General features: G+C 41.4%; 1 protein-coding gene across 3 annotated transcripts in view; it reads right to left on the bottom strand.

The window, feature by feature from the left end:
- Positions 1-11194: 11194 nt before the first annotated feature.
- The window catches only part of LOC134062908 (NACHT, LRR and PYD domains-containing protein 1 homolog), a 29592-nt gene continuing 20088 nt past the window's right edge, over positions 11195-20698 (bottom strand). For all 3 annotated transcript variants that reach the window (XM_062518830.1, XM_062518831.1, XM_062518832.1), the window contains exons 6-11: positions 19586-19753; positions 19387-19476; positions 19129-19278; positions 18890-19042; positions 12614-12742; positions 11195-12524 (exon numbers count right to left, since the gene is read on the bottom strand). In XM_062518830.1, the coding sequence (XP_062374814.1) occupies positions 11645-12524; positions 12614-12742; positions 18890-19042; positions 19129-19278; positions 19387-19476; positions 19586-19753 (1570 nt within the window). In that variant the 3' untranslated portion in view covers positions 11195-11644. The remainder of the gene's footprint in view (positions 12525-12613; positions 12743-18889; positions 19043-19128; positions 19279-19386; positions 19477-19585; positions 19754-20698) is intronic.

Below are 20698 nucleotides of genomic sequence, written 5' to 3'. Positions count from 1 at the left end.
TGTGGTTGACACATGCATTCACGAAAATGGCCCAGATTTGGTGGGCATGTGTGTTGTATTAATCTAAACAATTTTTACATTTACACTCTATAGCAAATATTCGAAGAATTTCAGTTATGGTTATGATTATGAATTTTGCACATCATGTATTTTGAAACACTTCTCCTAGACGGTTTATCGAAATCATGTCATATAAGCACTAAAATGATCTTGAGGGGTTGCCCGAGAGGAATTGCGACCAGATTTTTGAATTTCAAAAGTATATCGAAATGGCGAAGGTTTGAATTATGGTGTTTTATTGAGAAACAGGAAGTTGGTGTTATAGGCAGAAAAAAGATTATGAATTGGATGTAATTTGGCAGCTACATGTGGAATTGCTTCAGCTAGTCAGAGACAGAGCTCTGGCCTATGGTGTGGCTTTGGGACTCTATAGCGCCACCTAGCAGCACATTATATTTTGTGGTTGACACGTACATTCACCAAAATGAACCAAATTTGGTGGACTTGTGTGTTATTGCTATGGCTAGTCAGAGACAGAGCTTTGGCAGAGGGTGTGGCGTAGGGACTCTATAGCGCCACCTAGTGCGTTGTCTGTTGTGGTTGACACAAACATTCACCAAAATTAACCAAATTTGGTGGGCTTGTGTGTTATTGCTATCGGTAGTCAGAGACAGAGCTCTGGCCTAGAGTGTGGCTTAGGGACTCTAGAGCGCCACCTAATGCATTGTCTGTTGTGGTTGACACGTACATTCACCAAAATGAACCAAATTTTATGGGCATGTGTGTTATTGCTATAGTTATTCAGAGACAGAGCTCTGGCCTCGGGTGTGGCTTAAGGACTCTATAGCGCCACCTAGTGCATTGTCTGTTGTGGTTGACACACACATTCACGAAAATGAACCAAATTTGGTGGGCTTGTGCGTTATTGCTATCGATAGTCAGAGATAGAGCTCTGCCCTAGGGTGTGGCTTAGGGACTCTATAGCGCCACCTAGCGCATTGTCTGTGTACGTTCACCCAAATTAACCAAATTTGGTGGGCATGTGTCTTATTGCTATAGTTATTCAGAGACAGAGCTCTGGCCTCGGGTGTGGCTTAGGGACTCTATAGCGCCACCTAGTGCATTGTCTGTTGTGGTTGACACATACATTCACAAAAATGAACCAAATTTGGTTGGCATGTGTTATTGCTATAGCTATTCAGAGACAGCACTCTGGCCAAGGGTGTCTTCGGGACTGTATAACACCACCTAGCGCATTGTCTGTTGTGGTTGACACACACATTCACGAAAATGAACCAAATTTGGTGGGCTTGTGCGTTATTGCTATCGATAGTCAGAGATAGAGCTCTGGCCTAGGGTGTGGCTTAGGAACTCTATAGCGCCACCTAGCGTGTTGTCTTTTGTGGTTGACACATACATTCAGGAAAATTGACCAAATTTGGTGGGCATGTGTGTTGCTCATGCACATGCCCACCAACACGCACATGTTGCTTTGTTAGATTCCGAAATGTCACATGTCTCCGCACCGCAGGTGCTCGGGCCCGCCATCGCCGCTTGCGGCTATATTTATTATTTTTCTTCTTCTTCTTCTTCCGTCTTACCTGTTTTTTTTTTTTCACCAACTTGGCATGCTCTAAAACTCTTGTAATTTGGCAGCCATTTGTAGAATTGCAATCGAAACTCAGAGACAGAGCTTTGGCCTAGGGTGTGGCTCAGGGACTCTATAGCGCCACCTAGCGCGCTGTCTTTTGTGGTTGACACATTCATTCACGGAAATGAACCAAATTTGGTGGACATGTGTGTTGCATGAATCTGAACAAGTTTTACATTAAAACTACATAGTGAATCTTACAAGAATTTGAGTTATGATTATGATTATGATTTTTGCACATCACGTATTTTGAAACACTTCTCCTAGACGGATTATCGAAATCGTGTCATATAAGCACTAATATGATCTTGAGGGGTTGCCCGAGAGGAATTGCGACCAGATTTTTGAATTTCAAAAGTATATCGAAATGGCGAAGGTTTGAATTATGGCGTTTTATTAAGAAACAGGAAGTTGGTGTTATAGGCAGAAAAAAGGTTATGAATTGGATGTAATTTGGCAGCTACATGTGGAATTGCTTCTGCTAGTCAGAGACAGAGCTCTGGCCTAAGGTGTGGCTTTGGGACTCTACAGCGCCACCTAGCAGCACGTTATCTGTTGTGGTTGACACAAACATTCATGAAAATGAACCAAATTTGGTGGACTTGTGTGTTATTGCTATGGCTAGTCAGAGACAGAGCTTTGGCTTAGGGTGTGGCGTAGGGACTCTATAGCGCCACCTAGTGCGTTGTCTGTTGTGGTTGACACATACATTCACGAAAATGAACCAAATTTGGTGGGCTTGTGTATTATTGCTATCGGTTGTCAAAGACAGAGCTCTGGCCTAGGGTGTGGTTTAGGGACTCTATAGCGCCACCTAGCGCACTGTCTGTTGTGGTTGACACATGCTTTCACGAAAATTAACCAAATTTGATGGGCTTGTGTGTTATTCCTATTGCTAGTCAGAGACAGAGCTCTGGCCTATTATGTGGCTTAGGAACTCTCTAGCGCCACCTAGCGCACTGTCTGTTGTGGTTGACACAAACATTCACAAAAATGAACCAAATTTGGTGGGCTTGTGTGTTATTGCTGTCGCTAGTCAAAGACAGAGCTCTGGCCTCGGGTGTGGCTTAGGGACTCTATAGCGCCACCTAGCGCATTGTCTGTTGTGGTTGACAGGTACATTCACGAAAATGAACAAAATTTGGAGGGCTTGTGCGTTATTGCTATCGATAGTCAGAGATAGAGCTCTGCCCTAGGGTGTGGCTTAGGGACTCTATAGCGCCACCTAGCGCATTGTCTGTGTACGTTCACCCAAATTAACCAAATTTGGTGGGCATGTGTGTTATTGCTATAGTTATTCAGAGACAGAGCTCTGGCCTCGGGTGTGGCTTAGGGACTCTATAGCGCCACCTAGCGCATTGTTTGTTGTGGTTGACACACACATTCACGAAAATGAACCAAATTTGGTGGGCTTGTGCGTTATTGCTATCGATAGTCAGAGATAGAGCTCTGGCCTAGGGTGTGGCTTAGGAACTCTATAGCGCCACCTAGCGTGTTGTCTTTTGTGGTTGACACATACATTCAGGAAAATTGACCAAATTTGGTGGGCATGTGTGTTGCTCATGCACATGCCCACCAACACGTACATGTTGCTTTGTTAGATTCCGAAATGTCACATGCCTCCGCACCGCAGGTGCTCGGGCCCGCCATCGCCGCTTGCGGCTATATTTTTGTTTTGTATTTGTCCACAATAATCAAATACTGTTTTGTTAGATTGTGTAGTATGTTAAAGAAAGTGTTGTATTTGTATATCCAACAAGAGAACATATACATACTTTTAAAGGTACAAAATATTGTCTCTGCGGTGGTATCTTAAAGGGGACATACTGTAGAATGGATGAATTGAGTATTGTACTGTGTTCCCTGATGTTAAACTAGTATTCAACTTTGATTTACAAAAAAAGGAACTCAACTGCAATTTTACAAGCTCAATTAAAATCTTATATTTAGGCTGGGTATTGAAATGGTCCTTTAGACTAAATGGCACCTTCTTTGGCAACCACAATTGAACTTCAATGGCTTTGCAATATTTTACATCACAAGTGGCTTGGTTCTAATTCACCCATTTTTAGTGGCTATTTCTATAAGTTCAAGATTTCATATGAAGGAAGGCACAACCATGCCTCTGTTCATGATATGCACCTCTCCTCATTTATAAAAACCAAGACAAAATGGTTTCCACTCGTCTCCTTTAATGGTACAGGTTTGTATCATCAATGAGGGTACAGTATTTGTACTGTCCTGTAAAGGTCCTTGAAAGTATTGATGACCCCATTGAAGTTACAAAATATAAGGGTAAAAATATGCGTATTACGATACGGCAGGAGGACCCAAGCGCAAGGCTTTTCCAGGCAGAAGTTTAGAACAACACAGTATATTGTGATAAACTACACATTTATACAAAATTACTAACGGAGAAGACTCAGACAGGATGAACAGAGACGAACCGACAGAGGAACGGGGGGTATAAATCCAAACTAATTAACAGAAAGACCGAGGACTGGACAAGACCAGCAGACTAACAGGGAACATGTGCGAGCAGAAACAGAGGGAAACTAGCGAGACAGGAAGTACATATAAGGAGATGGGCACAGACAAAGACAGATGACACACAGGTTAAAGGGATATTCCGCCATTTTTGGAAATAGGCTAATTTTCCACCTCCCCTCGAGCAAAACAATCGATATTTACCTTGTTCCCGTTCATCCAGCCATTCTGTGAGTCTGGCGAACTTTTAGCTTCAGCCTAGCATAGATCATTGAAACGGATTAGACCATTAGCTTCTCGCCTGCTAGCTTCATGTTTAAAAGTGACTAAGATTTCTGGTAATTTTCCCATTTAAAACGTGTCTCCTCTCAAGTTAGAAAGTGCAATAAGACCAACTGAAAATGAAACCTGGCGTTTTTCTAGGCTGATTTGACATGGAACTACACGCTCATCTGGCGTAATAATCAAGGCAACTTGCAAACGTACCATAGGCGCAGTGATATCGTACGCAGCATCTGAAAATAGTCCCCATAGACAACAAGCAGTAGTAGTGCCAGTAGCTGCAAGTTGCCTTGATTATTACGCCAGATGAGAGTGTAGTTCCATGTCAAATCAGCCTAGAAAAACGCCAGGTTTCATTTTCAGTTGGTCTTATTGCACTTTCTAACTTGAGAGGAGACACGTTTTAAATGGGAAAATTACCAGAAATCTTACTCACTTTTAAACATGAAGCTAGCAGGCGAGAAGCTAATGGTCTAATCCGATTCAATGATCTATGCTAGGCTGAAGCTAAAAGTTGTATCGCCAGACTCACAGAATGGCTGGATGAACCGGAACAAGGTAAATATCGATTGTTTTGCTCGAGGGAAGGTGGAAAATGAGCGTATTTCCACACATGGCGGAATATCCCTTTAACTCAGAGCACGAAACAGCAAAAGCAAACTAAGACAGGGCAACATACAAAAAGTTAATCATTCCCGGCAGGATCCTGACAATGTACTTTTGACTGGTTCAGCATTGTACCCTATATGGGTACTGCCACGGAGGCAAACTATTACAGTACATTTATGCTGTTATAAGCTGTCAACAGTTCCTTACTTCTGGATGTTAGCCTCCAACAAACAGGAATCACAGCTATAACTAGGATAATTCCAACAATAACTTCCGGAGTTATTCCAGTCATCCATCTATGGGTATCAGTTGGTCTTCGTTCTAAAAATAAATATATATATATATATATAGTTTAGCACACACTGCAAAAACAGCTTATCTAATAAAATCTAATCAAGTGTTATTAATCTTCAAGATCAAAAATCTAGTTGTTTTCAGTATAAAGAGACTTACCAAGTGCTTTCTCGTAAAATCATTTTACTTCATTTAAAAAGAGTTTGACTTCTTTAAGAAGTCTCATCCTAAAACAAGCAAATCTGTCTGCAGTGTGTTAAACAAATTTGCCCTAAAACAAGCAAATTTGTCTGCCAGCTCGTTGAGTAAATTTACGACTCCCATAAATAAGTCATAAGCATTTGAAGCTGAGTTGTACAGTATCTTATCTTATGCTTTGAGATAAACCATGCTTTGTTCCCACCATGAATGCATTAGGTATTGAGCATGCACAAAGTATAACATGTATACATCAGGGGTGGGTGTGAGCTGGCTGTAGTCACTGTCAATTTAGTTAATTATCTGGTTGTATAATAATTTCTGTTGTGGTATATAGAAAGTGGGGTAACACTTTACTTGACGGGTTCATTCATAACACATTCATAACAGTTGTCATGAACTGCACATGAAGCATTCATGACTGATTCATGAAATCAACATTCATACCAACACTTTCAAGAATGTGGAAGACAAAATGACAAAAAATTGTCAAAATAAAAGTCCAACAATCTAATAATCCATATACAGGGTATTATGAATCCGCTCCAGCGTTTGTAAACATCTCATGAATATTTTATGAAGTCTACCTTAAATGTCACTTTACTATACGAATTGTGAAGTATTCATCATACTGGGAAGTGAACTACTGACCATCTGTGGACCTCTGAATGGTTGGACATTCCTGTTTTATATATCTATATACAGTCATTGGTGTAGACAATTATGCATTCTTCAGAGGTTACCGTCATAAAATAAACAAACAGACAGACACTGGACTTCCCCGTTGACTAAGATGTGACATGATCAGGTTGGCTAACACAAAAAAGACAGCAATGTTGCTTTGCGATTGTTGGACTTTTATTTCGACAAGTTTTTGACGTTTTGTCTTCCACATTCATGAAAGGGTTGGTATGAAAGTTGAGTAATGTTTCATGAAACAGTCATGAAGGCTTCATGTGCCGTTCACGACAGCTGTTATGAATGTGTTATGAACGAACCCGTCAAGTAAAGTGTTACCGAAAGGGGTATGTCTACCCTTTCTGGCAAAATAGATTTTGTAAATTTATGTTTGTCTTGGTAAAAGTGTATCACATCTAATTAGTTTTTATGTGTTTTCTGAAATGTGAATTATGCATGCCACAGCCACAATACGACAACGCCTACAGTAGGCCTACATCTCTATACATAACGGCAATTTTATACTTATTAATTATATAGTTGTTGCTTTCTTCTTGTTGAAAAACATCACAGGGACGTGTCCTAATATTCCCAGATCCCATGAACACACCAATTATTGTGGTGTACTCTGTTGTTAATGATGTCTCTAAATTAGGAAGCACTCAAACGTGGGTTAATAATACGTCTTACTCTTTTACAAAAAAATATTTCATGTCCTTGTTGGTCTGTATCAAAACCTATGGTGTGATGCACTATTTACTGCATCTTTTTTATTCCAACCATTTAACCATTTAACATAACCATAATGCATTCTTACTTGCCTTTCATGGAACGTGTTGCGCTAGGATGACAAGGAATAAAGCAAGGCTTATAGTGTTCTGATCACAGGTTAATTCTGCTTTCGCAAAATGGTCCTCTCATTCACTCACCCACAACAGAAATGTAGCATTCGGCAACAGTCTCTGTTGGTCTGCTCTCAACATTCTTATCTGCTTTGTAGAGGCCAGAGTCATTCTTTAGCAAATTCTTCAGTTGCAGAGAGAAGGTGTCGACATAAAAGTCTACTCTGTAAGTTTTAGAAACCTCAGCAGTCTTGTCTTCATACTCTACAATTGTTGTTTTGTTCACACTCCATTTGAATGCTCTTAAGTTAGTCTTGTCCACATGCCCGGTTATCGTCAGAGTGGCTGATCCTCCCTCCTCCACCTCCAATACTGTATATGCAGATACTACAGACAGGAAGAGCTGAAGATTTTACAAAGTCCCATTGTACCAGAAGACAAAATAAAACAAAGTAATAATTTCTTAAATAATAGCCTAATATTAATAATATTAGAGTCATATTAAACCCCAATGCCCATGATTCATTCTTTCATTGTTGTGTGCAATCAGTTGGTATTGAAGAGAAAAGTCATACCTGCAAGAAGTATGGTGATCCATATCCATGTCACATGCATTTCAGAGATTATGAGCAAATCACAAGCTAGTCTGAAGAGGACTGAAACTTGGTATATTGTACTGTACGTGACAGTATTGACTGAAAGCCAGAATACAGGTGAATACAGTGGTTGAAAAGACAGACCAATTCTTCAATATAAAGCACTGGCCTTCAGGATGCAGCTTACTTTCTGCACTCAGTAATATACTGTATGACTGGTGTGCTGGCGTAGATGTGTGCATTCCATAAAACTGTTATCATGTTCACGATAGGCAAAAGCACACCCTATATTATTATAGTGGTGTGAGCGGCCTGTTTTCAGCAAAGGCTCTGACAGCTATAGGGTAGAGAGGTCTATGTGAGAAAAAAAGCCTAACTGGATTTAGTGCAGATTCACCACAATAAAGGCAAGGGAGTATTTGGGGACTTGCCCACGTTAATCATTAATCAGATTCATGTCTGTGTTTAGTTTGATGATGGTGAATTGAAGAAAAAAAGTCTGCTACACTGTAGATCATTTTATGTTGTGATGTGTCGGGCGTTAGCCCTTCCTCAGACATGAAAAACAGTGAAACACGGCCAAATATACAGTATACCTGAGTATGGGATCACATGATCCTCCTAATTAGAGGTGTTGACAAGCAATAGAATAATTGAGTGATCACAGCTTATATAAATCCATACACTCCAGATACTCATCTCATCATGGGCAATTATTGTCAAACACATGTGTACAACTTACAAAACATGGACAAATATTGCACATAGAAAACACATTGTACATAAACAGTTCTCAATCATACACTTTCATATTGCACCCCCGACACCGGCCTATTGTGCAAAAATGCTTGTAGTGAATACATAAATATGGATTGTAATAAATGCGTAGATACACATATGCACAAGTACATACAAGTACCCCCCTAAAGCAGACACATCCCCTTATATCCAACAGGTCCTATAAACCAGTGTGGACAATTTCATTAAAGTGATTACATTTAAGTTGCAAGCTTATCATTATCGTTGTGTCCCCCGTGATTTACATACAGTGCCCCCCATGAGTATTGGAACACATGCTAAAGTTGACTATAAAGAGGAAAATAAAATCATCTTTCGGACACTATGCACCCTGGATCTAGGTCTTCTGGGTGTTTAATAATTAAGTCTTTCAGACGTCTTCTGGAAATATCCAATATCGCGGCAGCAGTAAAATAAAAAAAAAATCTGCAGTTTTATTTCAGTTAGCCTATTAGCTGGTTTGATTTGCATTGAGCTCAATGAGAAAGAAACCAGCTAATAGGCTAACTGAAATAAACCCATGCCAATCTAGGTATGTTGAAGGGTATTTGATGATGTGGGGCTATTTTAAATCCAAAGGCCAAGGGGGCTATCAGGGTGCATAATGTCCTGGATCATGGAAAAAAAAAAAAAAAAAAACGGCCTGCCTCTATGGGAGTTTTAACACATAGGGTTAACATAGGCGTTCCAATACCCCTGTATTTTAAGGAAAACATTTATTTATTTATGATACATTATTCATTCACAAAGAAAATTGATGTCCTTATAGGTTGGATATTTCCTCATTTTGTTTATTTTAGGCATTAAGATAAATTTCCGAAAGATGATTTTATTTTCCTCTTTATAGTCAACTTCATGTGTTCCAATACTCATGGAGGGCACTGTATGTAAACCAAGGGGGACACAACGATAATGATAAGCTTGCAACTTAAAGAGTCACTGCACCCTAAAATATGTTTTTTGAGCTGTTGATTGATTGAAAATACTCATAAGTGGTGAACTGTACTATTACCAGGGTTAATATATTGACAGAAATCGTGTTTCTCGACAAAAGTAACATTTCGTCTAATTTTGTATTGGAGATATTGCTCTCCGCGCATTCTACAGGTTGAAACATGCCATGGCATGTTGGTCCAAAATGCTTTTGGAATGCTGTCGAAGTCCTGTACTTCTCGTCCAACACTACGTCACCGGGTCGTTACAAATTAGGAATGAAACGCTCCAACACCTGCTGCCCTGATTAGCATACCTGTGATAAGCCATGTCTGCAGCACTCATTCCCAGATTGACACGAAATCACCATGGTTGATTGGTTGCAGCAGTGCTGCACTCCCTCTCCAAATTTCAGAACGTCTCGCCCCGAGCCATAGAAAGAGAGAGTTGCGACACTCTTTGATGTTGCCGCCACGATCAAAAGTTCCAAAAAAACCTGTGCTGAATGGCTGAATCGCAGGAGGGTGGGATGTATTTCTGATGCTGGAAGGTGTAATCAATTAACTCATTGACTACTGACCAAGAGATTGACTGTAAACGGTTCCAAAAGCCCCATAACGAGGAAATAGCCTGGAAAAAGCGCTGCCATTTTTTCCTATGGAGGTCTATGGGAGTGTCGCCACTCTGTTTCATCTACCGCTCTGGTCTCGCCCATTTTGAAAGCCTTTTTCAGAAATGTGAAGTGGGTGGGGTTATGGGGTGAAGTGACTCTTTAAATGTAACCGCTCCCAGGAACACCCTCTGTTTGCTGGTTGGATATAGGTGCTCGTCTTGACATTCTAAACGAGGGCGGATCAAGCTATTCCAGACAGAGTACTGTAGGGAAAATAAATTGAGTCTAAGTACGTAGACAGGCAGAGTCAGGCTAGGAAAACATGGCTATTTCTGTAAAACAGCGCGAGTAGGTGTGGTCAGATCTGACTGTCAATTACAGTTTGTGCACTAACAAGCGCAAACTCGATGGGAGGGTGCTCGGTGGTAGTGGGGGAGGGGCATGAGAGTTGTATACATTCAAAGTGTTGCCTAAAGCCTACCTTAAGCCTACCTTACACTGACAAGATTTGGGAAAGATTCTTAAAAGATTGTAGTCTTTTGAGTAAAGCTAGAATGAGGGGCATTAGTTAAAAGACTACAATCTTTCAAGAATCTTTCCCAAATCTTGTCAGTGTAAGGTAGGCTTTACATTGACAGACTTTGCAAAGATTTGGAAAAGATTTTTGAAAGACTACAGTCTCAGACCCTCTCACATCTAAAGACAATTCATCGAGTTTCTAGTCACAGGCCAGTCTCAGATTAGGATTTTGCAAAGACTGTGGGTCACTATTTACAAGACTGCTACTAGATTCCTTCAAATTATTTCCACCGTGCGTTTCTGCAGCATTGTTTAATGTGTGACATCCCTAACAGATAGAGCTGTTCTGTCACGTAGAATAATTATACTAATAATTGATAAAAAAGTAAATAACAAATAATCATATAAATAATCATATAGGCTACAGCTGCTAAGAATGGCACCTTACACTAAACGATTTAGTTAACGGGAGTGCACCGCAATTCCAGTACAACTCCCATGATTTCCACCCGATTTTGGAAATGTAGTCGCCGACTGTTAAAACAGACCAAAATCGTACAATGTAAGCCAGCCTTTAGTCCCCTCAATCTGCCAGACCTACCAATTGCATTTCATTTTCAGTGTGACATCAAGACAAAACACAGGAGTCTCTGCATAAGTTCACAAGTTTATTGTGTACATGTACAATGCAAGAAATGTAATGAACACAGTACTCGAGGCTAACTCCTCCTTTCATTGTGCCTTAAGGCCTAACATTATTGGTTAACTACTTGTCACATATTTGAGTTAAAGAGACATTTGAGACAAAAAGAGAGATCATACGATGAGTGTAAGAAAGAAAAGATAGAGAAGTATTGATGTCAGACAGAGTGGGGCAGGTTCTGGGTAAAGAGAGGAGTGAAAGTAGAGAATGCATGATCGAGAGGACATGGAGGAAAAATGGTACAGTATACCTGTAGGTAGAATAATCAATAAACAAAATGAGGATAGGGAAGGAATATAATTGAAAGTCATAGAAAGCAGATGAGAGAAACAACCACATAGAGAAAGCAGTACTTAGAGTGAAAAAGAATGTGTATAGATACAAACATGGAGAAGATAACAACATACAGTAAGTGTATGGAAGGTGCCTCTTAAGAATATACTAGAGCGGGAGAGAATCATGGGCTGGATCGGGATATGAAGCTGGGACATGACCTTTAACTGTTGGAGGATACAAGGCTGAAATATGATCTTGAACAGTAGGTTTCAAGTCTGGGGTATGACCTTGAACTGTAGGAGGATACAAGCCTGGGGCATGACCTTGAACTGTAGGAGGATACAAGGCTGGAGCATGACCTTGAAGCGTAGGACAATACAAGCCTGGGGCATGACCTTGAACTGTAGGAGGATACCAGGCTGGAGGATGACCTTGAAGCGTAGGAGGATACAAGGCTGGAGGATGACCTTGAAGTGTAGGAGGATACAAGGCTGAAACACAATCTTGAAGTGTAGGAGGATACAAGGCTGAAACACGGTCTTCAACTGTAGGAGGATACAATGCTGGATTGGGATAGAAAGCTGAAGCCAGACCCTTATCTGGAAAAGGATGCAAGGCTGCTGCTTCATTGTACATATATGGGCTCACCTTTCTACCCTCCTCCTCTTTTCTTTCTTTACTATTGTCATCTTCATACTCTTTCTGGACAGAATTGTCATGTGATTGATGAAGGCCCTGGACTGGATTACTACACAAGGCTGAAGCATGGCCCTTGATTGGAGCATCTGGGACAATCCCTTCTGACAGCTCTTCATCATACATCTCCATACTCTTGTTCTTAACCTCCCAACCATCTTCACTTTCTTCATCACACTCATCCTGACTTTCTTCATAAACTTCATCCTCACCCTCCTCTTCACTATTTTCTTTCGCCTCCTCTTCATTATAGGACTCTCCCTTCATTGTAATGTCCACCTTGTGGTTGCAATCACGGTTCCTGACCTTAAACTCATTGCACTGGTCAGTGTCTTTACGGCATCGCTTCCTGTGAGAAGAAAATGAAACTTCATGCATCCGCAAAAACATACACACTCAACCAACCAACCAACTCACAATCCAACTGTGTAAAATTACCCTGTAAGAGAAATGGTGCAGTCCTGGCGTTTTTGTGTCTCCTGCAGTAAGCGAATTCCCTCCTCCAGTAACAAACCATCCGCCTCCTCATAATCCCCATCAATGACGCCGGTTACCAAAGCTTCCAAGCTGCCAAATGAGATACATTGTATCAGGTAAAGAGTCAGGCTCGGTTCAGACCAGTGTAGTCTATGTGATACAGCGGACTACGCAGTATACCCACTTCAAATACGCAAGGATTGGTTTTGGGGTTGATCACAGTACACCTATCACAGTTAACTAGACTACATAACAGTATACGCGCTACATCTAACTAGACTAGGCTACGCCACTGGTTCAGACTGTGTATCAAAATGTTAATTCAAGCACAGCCAAATTGTGATACTTAGTCTGAACAGTGGCGTTTTCTCCCGGACGCCAAGGGAAGCCATGCTTCCCCATTTCTTGCCCGACGAAAAAAAAAAAAAAAAAATTGTGTGCTGCGCTGTCATATCTCCGGTCTCTCGTTTGATATTTTAAAATGAGTGAAACAGCGCCCCCGCGATAAATAGTAGTGAATGTGGTCAAAGTAGGTCATTACACACTCCTGCCGTCTCTAAGTGGCACCCAGCCGGAGTTGGAGTCCTTATCACTAAGCAACGTCAAACACAAATGAGTGATCAGCCAATCAAATTAGGTTTCGCCACGGCCAGTTTCAAACTGTCATTCGTCAGCACAGTACAGAGGGAAGCCAGCAGCCTTTTCTCTCCTCTGTGTCCCCTCACATAACGTATCGTATGTATTACATTGTAACTGCTACTGATTCCTAATAAAACATTTCCTGTCATCAATTTAATACGCCATATTGTTTCTTGTTGACTACTTTGATGTTCGTTAGCATTAGAAACTAAATGGAGGGTGGAGATTTAGAGTTTTTAGTCAAATCTAGTTTTACTAAACTTCCATTTCAACAACAGCTACAAATCAAATCTGATGGAAGACCAACGCCAAAACTTGATGTTCGTTCTGAAAGGGGCAAAGGTTTTAGAAGTTTTAATACGGACAATTATGCACGTACAGAATGGCTAACAGGTAGTGCTAAACTTCAACGTCTATTTTGCTGGCCATGTCTTCTTTTTGACAAGGACTCATGCTCGCTGAACAATCCTTGGGCCAGTACTGGATTCAATGACCTTACCAACCTGTGCCGGGCCATGGAAAGACATGGTAAATCAAAAAGTCACTTTGACTGTGCAGTCAAACTTAAATACTTTGGACGTGTCAGGATTGACGAGGCTTTGAACTTGGCAAGAAGCGTCAGCATTAGGAGGCATAACGAGCAGGTACAAAGCAACAGGGATGTTCTTAAAAGACTCATAATTGGATCTCTTTACCTTGCACGTCAAGAACAGGCTTTTAGGGGTCACAACGAGGCAGCTGGCAGCTCAAACAGGGGCAATTATGTGGAGTTGATTCATTCTTATGGGGAGTTTGACACAGTTGTGGAGGAACACTTGGAATCGGCATCGGTCTTTAGCGGCATGTCCAGTACCATACAAAATGACATAATTGAATCCATGGCCCATATCATCCAGCTAGAGACAGATGCAGACATACAGAAGTCGCGTTTCATTGCCGTAGAGGTAGATGACACATCAGACATTTCTAACAAGTGTCAACTCGCTGTGATAATAAGATATGTGGATGACAAGGGCATTGTGTGCGAGCGTTTTCTCGGGTTCTATGATGTGAGCTCCGACAGAGATGCCAAAGCTATAACCTCTGTTGTCATGAGAGCCATCGAGAACTACAGTCCAACAGACAAACTAATTTGTCAGACCTACGACGGGGCCAGCTGCATGAGCGGACGGCACGGTGGAGTGCAAGCGCTAGTTAAGGCACAGTGCCCCAATGCGCTCTTCATCCATTGCTACGCGCATAAACTTAATTTGGTTTTAGCACAAAGCACAAATAAAATTCAAGCAGCTAACAAGTTTTTTGGCAATGTCGATGCGTTCCACAACTTCTTTTCTCGCTCATGCAAGAGATCGGCATTACTGTGTGAGGTTGATCAGGCTTTGCGTATACCTGGGGGTTCCACTGTGAGGTGGAACTTCAAAAGCCGGGCAGTGCGTGCGATCCATGAAGGACGCAGGTCGCTCTGCATTGCTTTTGATAAGATGATGACAGAGCCTGGATGGGATAAAGAAACACTTTCTCAAGCAGAGTCCTTGCAGCAGAAGCTTAAGGATTTTAGCTTCACTTTCCTGCTCGAAGTTTTTCAAACCATCTTTGGCCTCACCGAACCCCTCTTTCAAGTGCTGCAAAGCAGGACGGCGGACATCAAAAAATGCCAGGATCGAGTCAAGAGCACTCTCAGCGCGCTCCAAGCCCTGAGAACAGATGAGGTGTTCAGTGGCATGTACAGCGAAGCAGTCCAGGCTGTGGGAGAGCCAGCATCCCGACGCAAGCGCCGTCGTTATGGCTGGGATGACCTGGAGCATGGTTTTACCCAGCACCAAGACGACGACGACGACGAGGAAACTGTTGTCTCTTTCCGACGTCTTTACTTCCAAGTAATTGACAGCATTGTTATGCACATGACCCAACGATTTGCTGATATGGAGCACCTCGGGTTTTTTCTGCTACTGGACCACAAGTCGTTTACGTCTTTTTGTAAGCCTGCCGCATTTCCTAGCAATGAGTTGGCCCAGCTGATCCAGACGTACCCATTCTTTGATGGCCAGAGATTGAGGAACGAGCTGCGCTCGCTGTACAACAACGAGCTTTTTCACAAGCCGCCAGCAGAGCTGTTGCAGCTTTTTATCGAAGATGACTTACAGAGCACACTCTCTGAAGTCTACAAGCTGCTTCAGCTCATGCTCACGATACCAGCCACAAGCACATCAGCCGAGCGCTCCTTCTCATGTCTAAAGAGAATAAAAACGTATCTGAGAAACACATGTGGACAGGACAGACTTGTCAACCTAGCCAAAATATCCATTGACTCTGCTGTCGTGGATGACCTGAAGGCCAGAGGGAAATTCTATGATGCTGTAATTGAACACTTCGCTAGGATGAAAGACAGGAGAATGGACTTTCTCTTCAAATAGAGTGGGTAGTAGGCTGATGCAAGGCTACGGCTTGGTGAATTTATGCAGTGATTGTGCTAAAAGTAAAAAGAAGCCCTATATAGCCTATTCTTATTCTATTCTTGTCATTCATTGGTATCGCCATGGGCCATGCATGGGCCGATATAGCTATTAAGCGGCCGATTGCGCTGTTTGGTGAGGGAGGCCGTGTGTGCGTGAGCGCACGCGTGTTTGACTGTGTGCGCATTCTGTAAATATTGTGTTTAGCCTAAATGTTCTGCTTTGGCAATATATATATAGGCCTATAGCCTATTTTTTCAATTCATATATAGATAGACCCTCAATCTGTTCCGCCGGTTGAAACGTTAAAAAAAAAATCAAATAGCGTATCGGCTATAATGACTGTTGACAATACTTGTCTTTTAATAGGCCTAATAATATTAAAAAAATGTCGACGGCAAGTTACCATAAGCCCAATATTGTTTTCTGTGTCACCAGAAATACCTTATTGTTTGTCAGTGCAGTTAAAAGGTTATGTCATCCTAATAAAGCTCATATGAATTTTTTTTCGTGTACTTGGCTTCCTCGGAAATTTTCATTACGCCTCGCCACTGAGTCTGAATAGCTAAAACAATCTTGATCTGATCCAAACTACTGTATATTTTGAGGTGGAAAGTGTGATATCCTTAAGGAACCAAGGATGCACCACGTAGGCAGTTTTCCACCGACAGCGAACCCGGTGATGAACTGGTGCCGTTCGGAATTCTTTGAACTGTAGTGCGTGGCAAGTAACAGCGTAGTAGGCCTACTCATGTCGGTATGTGTAGCCTACATTTTGTGCATGCTCTTCTATTGTAGCATTTATTACCTCTGCCAAGGAGGTTATGTTTTCATCGGGGACCGGCGTATGTTTGTCTGTTTGTTTGTCTGTCTGTCTGTTTGTTAGCAAGATAACTCAAAAACTGATGGATGGATTTCGATGAAATTTAATTTCGAATATAATTCGAATTTAGAAAAATAATAATGAATGAAATTCGAATGGTATAATAGAGGTAGATTGACAGCCCTAGCCTGACGAGCCAGACCCACATCAAGATGTAGGGTCTGGACACTCACCGTAGACAGGGCTCAATCGGAGGGGTGGGATAAACAGTTGTCTTTCAAATTCCCTCCCCGCAATAGGATAACGCTAAACGAATCATCTTCTTGTTTTCAAGTAGCAGGATGCGTAACCTTCCCTCTCCACGCAATAGGATAACGCTAAACGAATCATCTTCTTGTTTTCAAATAACAGAATGCGTTACCGTCGCAACTTCTGGTCGCATGTCAGTCACCATTATGTTAAGCCCTGTGATTGGCCCGCTGGTGCTGGGGGTTCTCAGCTCCCTGGCTCAATGGATCGTGCCTAGACTGCCCCGCCAGCCAAATTACATTTGCTGCCGCTAGGGGCGTCTAGATTTCTTGGCTATGACAGCCCTATTCTGGGATACACAATGTGCTACAGTGTTGATGTTAATGTTAGTATTGTCTGTAACAAGTGGAATTTGTTGACTGACAGTACAGGATTGTTACCTCCGCCACGGAGGTTATGTTTTCATTGGGGACAGGCGTTTGTTTGTCTGTCTGTCTGTGTTTGTTTGTCTGTCCGTCTGTTTGTTAGCAAGATAACTCAAAAAGTCATGGACAGATTTCGCTGAAGGTCAGACATGACCCAAGGAAGAAACGAGTACATTTTGGGAGTGATCCGTAATTCCGTCGGGATTCCAGAGCGGTTTATGTGTTTCGCTTAGGGGTGTAATGGCATGGTATGCGGCCATGTGGTGGCGATCTGAATAGTTTAGGTTCAAATGTATGACAACCTAGGAAGAACAATACAGGCAGAGGTCTGCGCTCTCTGAGTGCTTTTCTAGTTTCAGTTTATATCAGCTCTATTTCTAGCTATATGAAGAAAACCTTATGTTGCCTTGGGCTCGCTGCGCATCTTTTGAAATTTTGTTTAAAATAATCAAATATGTCATTACAGTGTTAAGTTCATGAACTTTTGTTTTTGCATTGATTTGCTTCCCAATGAGGAAATGCTGGTAAGAGCGTCTTGAAAGTTTAGAAATGAAAGATAATAGAATTTTAATAATGTGATAAAATATGTGATTAATCGCAATTAACTAAAGACATTCAGCGATTAATCACAATTAAACAAAATAAATGATTACAGCCCTAACCAGACTGAATCACAACCTTCTACTTGGCTGTTATGAAAATATGAAGATGCTCTCTCTCATTAATTAAAGGCAACTAATGTAGTTGCAGGTTTTGTTGCAGAGTTACATATTTTATTAAAACTTGTTTTAATTACTAGCAACAGGCGTGCACAATCTCCAGAGAGCCTACTGAAGCTGCTGGCATATGGTATAATTAAGCAATAAGCCCTGAGAGGCCGTGGTTTGTACGGTATAATCGAACAGCTAAGGGGCGTTGTTAGGCACGACACGAAGCAGAGTGCCTAAAACCCCCTTAGCTGTTCGATTATACACAGTATAAACCACGGACTTGAGTGGCTTATGGCTTTTCTAAAATGGCTACTACGTCGATCTAGCAAGATTTCATGAAACAAAGGCACAGCAACAAAAAAGTAATGATAACCATTCTTCCGCCAAGAGATATATTCCCTCCATATGAGTGGTTGCCATGCAACAACGAGAAGCAGCCACTCTAACTTTTGTGCTAGTTTTGTGGTAGCGCATTACTATAGAACGAAATGCGGTCAAGGTGTGTGTATATCGTGATCTTTACAACGGCATTGAACGCGATTCAGCCAATCACAATCAAGGACCGGAACTATCCGTTTTAGAATTTCAGTTAGCCCAATAGCTGGTTTGATTTACATTTGAGAGATCTATGGAAAGGATCACATGCCAACCTCTAGGTAAGGTGAAGGGTATGTGATGATGTGGGGCTATTTTAATTCCAAAGGCCAAGGGAACTTTATCAGGTGTTTTTTATTTATCTTTTTAGTCAACTAGCATAACTTCCACACACTTGTGGTGAAGTCTCTCTCTCTCACACACACACACACACACACACACACTCACACTCACACAGAGAAAAAACAATACTAGCAAACTCCAAAAATAGCACAACTGTAAAGTTCCCAAGTCTTTAGGTTGATTAAGGATTTCACACAGCATGATGGTAGGTATTGCTATACCTGATTTCCTCTACAGTGGGGCAGTTGTGGATGAGGGACACAATGCTGCTGGCCCAGCTCTCAGTCAGGCAGCTCACCCACAACTCCACCTTCTTCAGACCAGGCAGGGAAACCAACGATTCCATAACAGCACGGTGAGCATACTCTGGAATGCTACAGAATTTGAAAAACATATACACAGAGTGCTGTATTAGTTTTTGAAATATGGTGAAAACTCAGGGAGAACAAAAGATGCTCACTTCTCTTTTGAAGGTTTCTGCTGATGAAATATGTCAACGACATTCAACAGCTTGTCACTGTCAGTGAACTTTGCGGGGAGACAAAACCTTAGACCCAGTCCTAAGGTTTCTGATTCCAAGGAGAAATCCCCTTTGTGGTCCATCCTCAACCTGAAACAGTTATCATTTACATGTTCACACCATACATAATGAGTATTCCTACATATGTGACTAGGAAATCACATAACAATCGTTCTAAAAGAAAATTAAGTGACACACCACAAACAGTTCTCGTCTTCCTTGTCTCTTCCAACTGCAAGAAAAGTACATAGGCTCTCAGCTCCATCAGCCTCCTCGGGAAGGTACACCCTGCCAATCAGACCATGAGTCAGGTAAAGCACAGCATTAAGACAGCATGTTACATGAGCTGAAAGTAAAGAAATGCAGCGATTAATCGCATCTATAAAGCGTTTCCTACCCCACCAGCTGTCCAATCTCTGTGTCCAGGGTGAACTGTAGAAGGTTCTCTGCAGTGGTTTTAGTGATTGTCTTCACTGAGAGCAAAACAACACCGACAGACTTCTTGTTGGAGAGAGCACGGAGGACCTGCTGCACACTCTCATCTGACAGATCACTATTTTCCACACTGTAACATAGAAAACAATAGGGATGTAACGATACACCTAATAGTACACCAAACTCACGATGATTCAGTTGGTATCACGATTTTGCGAGGGGGTTGACATTTTATGTCAATAGCCTACTTTGACCCAATCCCAATGTGAACCCTGAGGACTAAGGACTAAAGGATCACAGACGTATGTTAAGTATGTTAAAGTTAGTAATTTCCCAAGGGTGCGCCACAGAGGTTATGTTTTCATTGGGGACAGGCGTTTGTTTGTCTGTCTGTCTGTGTTTGTTTGTCTGTCCGTCTGTTTGTTAGCAAGATAACTCAAAAAGTCATGGACAGATTTCGCTGAAGGTCAGAAATGACCCAAGAAAGAAACAATTACATTTTGAGAGTGATCCGTATCACCGTCGGGATTCCAGAGCCGTTTATGTTTTTCGCTTAGTGGTGTAATGGCATGGTATGGCCACGTGGTGCTGAATAGTTTAGGTTAAAATGTTTGACAACCTAGGAAAAACAATACAGGCGGAGGTCTGAGCTGTCTGAGTGCGTTTCTAGTTTTTGCAGTGTAGGCAGTGTAAGCAGACATGCTTCTTATATTTAGTCAATCTTGAGCACACTTTACATCAGTGGCTGAGACGAGATATGACACATCAATGTGCATCCACAAACATAATAACTTCACAGAAATGTAATTCATTTTCCATGAAATGTAATTTACCACATAACTGTTGCCTAAGAAATATCAACAAATGTAACAATAATGCTTGGGAAGCCACTACTTTTAGAGGAATGTGTATATATATACAGTATATATATATATATATATATATATATATATATATATATATATATATATATATATGTATATGTGTGTGTGTGTGTGTATGTATATATATATATATAGCCTATATATGTATATGTATATGTATATATATATATATATATATATATATATATACA

This window comes from Sardina pilchardus, chromosome 2 (genome assembly GCF_963854185.1).
Source record: "Sardina pilchardus chromosome 2, fSarPil1.1, whole genome shotgun sequence".
NCBI lineage: Eukaryota > Metazoa > Chordata > Actinopteri > Clupeiformes > Clupeidae > Sardina > Sardina pilchardus.
Note: the sequence above shows the minus strand (reverse complement) of the source record. Positions and strands in the feature narration are given on the sequence as shown.